The 5,207-nt window shown below is 36.9% G+C and overlaps 1 protein-coding gene across 1 annotated transcript in view; it reads right to left on the reverse strand.

Annotated features, from left to right (window-relative positions):
• Positions 1-2,497: 2,497 nt before the first annotated feature.
• The window catches only part of kcnc3b (potassium voltage-gated channel, Shaw-related subfamily, member 3b), a 69,462-nt gene continuing 66,752 nt past the window's right edge, over positions 2,498-5,207 (reverse strand). Inside the window, exon 5 of the mRNA XM_052113457.1 lies at positions 2,498-4,513. Coding sequence (XP_051969417.1) covers positions 4,500-4,513 — 14 coding nt within the window. The 3' untranslated portion in view covers positions 2,498-4,499. The remainder of the gene's footprint in view (positions 4,514-5,207) is intronic.

A 5,207-nucleotide genomic window follows, 5' to 3' on the forward strand; every position in this document is an offset into this window, starting at 1 on the left:
GATGTAAAAAAATGCAATTTTCACGGTTTATATAGCTAATGTGCATGTGTGTTTTAGAGCTGATTGACAGGCGATGTCTATATCTAAAAGGTGTTTGGTTCTTTTAGCTGGAAGGTGGGAATTCCTTTCTAAATCTGTTGACCGTTGGGCGCTAGAGCTTCTTGGTTGGGCGTTCCACTTTCTCCTATTAATTTAAATAGAAGTGGCCCATCTCTGCTAAATAATCTCTGGCTAAACTAAGGCCCATTTTTAAAACAAGTACCAGAACTTCAATGTTTTCCATTAGCCAAAAGCTAAATGCTAAAGGTGAAGCTTTAGCTTGGTGTTCTACAATAAAAAACATTTGATATTGGTAAAACCGCACGTTCTGGGAAAACCAAATGAGTAGGACTAAAGTCATACTCAGTATTTCAGGATGACAGAGAGCATACATAACAACACTGAAACTAAAAATGTGGAAATCTTTTCAAATTTTCCACATTGATTTTGGGGCGAAACCTGTGGAATTATGTGAAATGGATTTAAACAGTAAAACGAGTTAAACAGAAAGGAGAGCACTACACTCTTATGGTAGTCAACAGCATAATTAAGTTTAGCCAATACATTTAAAGGTGAAATTAGCAATATTTTGAATGTTAAAAATCTACCACCAAAAGACGAAGTGAGAAATAGCAAAAGAAAGGCAGAGGTCTGGTGTCGAACTGAGCTTTAACTTGTTGACCTGAGATTAGAGACACAACGCCTCTACAAAAAAAAAAAAAAAAAAAAAAAAAAAGTTTTCCATACTGTATCTATAAGGAAGACACTGAGACAAATACGAGTCTCCTCTTTGCCTTGCTACAATTGAACAGATCTCTGGGTTATCATTCATATTATTGCCAATGAGAGAAGGTGAACTCCGAGACAATGAAACGCTATCAGCCCCTATATATATATGCATGCTGGGAAAAGAGGCCATATCCCGCTTACAGAGAGTTCTAACACAGTTGTTACCATCGCTACAGAGGAAACTAATGCTTTATACAGACAAACAGTAGCTGAACAAATCAGGTCTACAGTAAGTTAATGGTCCGGCTCCTCAGCATTCCAAAATATACAAGTCAAACAGTCAATGGAAAACAAAAAAATGTAATGTAAAATTAACAAAAACGGTACATGGGGCAGTATGTAGCAGAACATATTTTGGTGGCATTTAGACCTTTTTTTTTTTTTTTTTTAATCTTAAAGGGATAGTTCACCCCAAAATGCAAATTCTGTAATGATTTACTCAACCTCATGTTGTTCCAAAATCAGCATGACTTTAATTTTACTTTCATACTGTGACAAATGACATAATGAAAGAAAATGGTGACTTTCACTTATGGCAATTTTCCACTGCACATTACGGTTCAACTTGACTCTACTCGCTTTACTTGTCTGAGCTTGCATTTCCACTGCAGTTTCCTCAACGTGGGTGGGATTATAGGCTGATTGTCATAGTTGCGGTCTCTCTACTGCCGTGACATCATCTTAAACACGAAAAAAAAACAATAAACAATAACACGACTGCTAGCTGTTAGCTACTAGCTCCATGTGCTGAATAAAGCAGTTGTTGCATGGTAATTTTACACAAGTGTAACAGTTAAATTGGCTGGTTGTTTTAGAAACTTTCCAGTAGCTGGTCAACTAAATAAAGTGAAGCTTTCAAGCAGAATATAGAGTTAACGTAACAAAATGTACCATCCTCCATCGTGGACTCCAGCCGTGGTTGAGTCCAAGGCACTCTCCCTCCCATTGCCCGCCAGACTAGATAGCGTTCATTTGGTCGAACTGCTTCCACTTTTCCTTGATGGTTCTGTAGTCACTTAAGTTTTTTAACTTTTCCCTACCCTGTTGGTAGGTCCGGTGGTAGCCGTGTGCAGCCAACAGCTGAGACGCTTCCTGAAAGACTTTTTCGTTTTGCGTCCTTTCGTTCGCCGCTAACGAGAGGAACATCTGCACCTCATTTATTGACCATGGCGTGGTTTTGCGCACAGCCATTTCTTTTTACAATTGAAAGTCGCATGAACAAATGATACTGCTATCGCTGTAGCTAACTTTAAAAATAGCAGGTTGATGTCCCGTGTCGAAAATCCAGTGATGCTGGTAGTGACAATTCTCTCTGACCAATCAGTGATCTGCAGGGTTTTGACGTCACATTTAGTATTGGCTCGGCTCGCTTGGAATCTCGACCGAGTTGGTATTAAAAAAAGGTACCTGGTAGCAGGTGCTATCCACAGTGGAAAACCCCCAAAAAGCGAGCAGAGTCGAGTTGTACCGTGCAGTGAAAAAGCCCCATTACATTCTGTCTGACGCCTCCTTTTGTGTTCCACGGGTGAAAGAAAGTCACACGGGTTTGGAAGAACATGAGGATGAGTAAATGATGACATGAGTAAATATTTTGGTTGAACTATCCTTTTAAACAAATAAATAAATAAAAATAAAATGAAACAGTTCATTGTGTAGCTCACAGCCAGAATTTATTCACATTTTCTTCCTATTTCAAAACAAAATATAGCTCTTTTAAATATCTTATTTTTCTTAAATATCCATTGCATATCATGTTTCTTTTATTTATTAACATATTTTTTTCATTATTATTTTAGCCCTCCTCACTTTAACTAAGGGCTCGCAGAAAATACAGTCATGCAAAGTTTTCATGCTGGTAAACAAAGTTACAAAAATGCATCTTTTGATTTTTTTTCTCTACAAGTTGTTGTTTTTTTTCCATTTGTTTTTCTTTTTTCATATTTTGACATCCATTTTCTGACAGTTCAATCCAAGTGGAAACAATCGCATTTGAAGAGCAAATCTGTTTGCGCCCTCCCTCTGTGACAGCAAGTTTTTTTTTGTTCCCGCCTTATGTTTTTATTTTTTTGTTGTTCACGTTAGTGCGTCAGTTTGTAGTGTGGTTGGAATTGCATTTGTTGCACTTGTACAGTCACATTCAAACACACATATGTGGCGTTGCATTCATTGTGAACCATGGAGATGTTTTTCTACTTATCAAAATATAAATTTGTTCTTTTGTTTTGTACATTTATTCTTCTTGATTTGCCTGGCGAAACCTAGAATGCTCCCTCTGGTTGGTTAAGAAAGAGCATCCCTCAGAGACATCCAGCCAATGGGAGAAAATGGAGGGAAACTCGGGACTAAAATGGAGGGAAACGTTGAAGGCAGTTTTAGACAAGTCTTACATAGACTTTTTTTTTTTTTTTAAGAATTTCTCAGCATTTCCCTGACCTCCCTACCCTCTTTCCAAAGAAAAAGTAACAAACTTACATTTGTTATTGGTCCAAGCACTCTAATGTGTGCATGTATTTATCTATGGCAGCATACGCTCTACTTAATTACAAAAAATATATTAATCAAAAGCAAAATTACAAAATTAATCTCTATTATCAGGAACAAGATAGGCCTTAACAAAGGTTTGAATTTGTATAAACTCCTCAGTTTGAGGTATTGGGACAATGCCCAGCAAAACATCAGGTTTCTTTTGAAATTAAAGCACCCCTGGCAGTATTGCCAATCTGTTCATATTTAAAGGGAAAATACAACCTCACTGGCTTGATGGGTAGAATTTTCCAGACAGTTAAAATCTGACAGGGATAATCTGAAGCTATTTTGTGCTATTTTAGCTTTTGTACATTATTTGGTCACAGAAAATGGCCTTTGGTCTGTTGGGACTGTTTTTTTTTGTTGCCTCCCCTGAACTTGAGGGAAAAATTGGAAGACTGTTTCTGAATATCAACGTACGTCTCTTAGCTATGCAGAGTGCGGTGTTAAACTTTTTTAGTGCGTTGGATTCATTCAAAAATAAAAGCTAATCTAAGACTCAGACTTTTCTCAGACAGGGAATGGAAGCTACCAAACGGCAATGCACAAACGACACATTTTGCTGCTAAAATGCTGTGTGGGAAAAACATAAGAAAATAATGGTTCATGACTAAGCCATTTTTAGTCATTCTGTGCAAACTGTCAATGAATATCAGTCTCTAGAAAGTTTGTTGGAGAGTTCTCCCAGCCAAGAAATGCTACAAGGTCTTAGCAAAAATGCTACATAATTATTCTAACTTGGTCCTTCTTTCTTATATATAGATTAATATACAGAAACTCAGGGCCCAGATCAGCGGCAGTCAAAACGTCTGGTGTTTTGATCTTAAACGGCAGACAAAATAACATTGGAATGTTTTCCTTTCGTTCCTTAAAGAGTCATTTTTCTCTTTCTAGGTGTCAGTGCAATGTTCAGTTCAGTCAGTCTGTTGAAAGAGGAGTGATCTGGGATTTTCGGTGAGGTTGCTTTGGTTACCATGTGAAGATCCGGCCTCAGAATTTTTCCTTGTCCCCCCCCCTCCCTCCCCAGTCACACCCTCTTGCCACTGCGACATTCCTCACATGTCCCATGTGGATGGTACGGCCCCATCGGCAAAATTTTCAGGATTCAGTGACAAACTGTGTCTCCTTATAAGAATTGCCAAATGCTAGAAACTTAACACTGTGGACAAAAACAGAAACATAATGGATTTGTTAGAAAAACCTGTAATATGCCATATTGAGTCATGATTTATCACAGAAAACATAAAATTGTGATTTTATTTTTTAAGAAAACCACACAAATAGAAAATGATACATACAGACGTAGAACTAAAGAGACAAAACATGGTTAACATTGTTCTACAGACAGAATGCAATTCTCAAAATGAAGCTGCATGCACTGAACACCGTTGAGCAATGTATCTTCACAAGGGTGAAAAAGTCCAATCCCGGAGAAATCACACAGAGGTTAATTACAATGCATTATACTATATATATATATATATATTGTATTACCTCCTATTATAGAAAGTTGTAATCTACCCATGACTAATTAACTAATAATAATAAGGTTCTAGATGAAAGGATTGTAAAAAGCAGGAATGGAATGGTCCACCCCAGATACATTAAAGATACATTTATAATATACGATTATGTTATCGTTGATAAAGGAAACTTATCGATTAATCAGACGAAAGCTTGTTGAGATTTACCTGTAGATGGCTGGTAAAAGTTAAGCAAATACTGTAAGAATACTGTTAACAGATTATTCATTCAACTATAATAACTGCAACTAAAAGGAATGTTCAGCATTTGTAGTATAATGTAATTATAATTAGACTCATCCCTCATTTATAAATAAAAAGTGCTGTTAC

The sequence above is a fragment of the Xyrauchen texanus genome, chromosome 41 (assembly GCF_025860055.1).
Source record: "Xyrauchen texanus isolate HMW12.3.18 chromosome 41, RBS_HiC_50CHRs, whole genome shotgun sequence".
Taxonomy (NCBI): Eukaryota; Metazoa; Chordata; class Actinopteri; order Cypriniformes; family Catostomidae; genus Xyrauchen; species Xyrauchen texanus.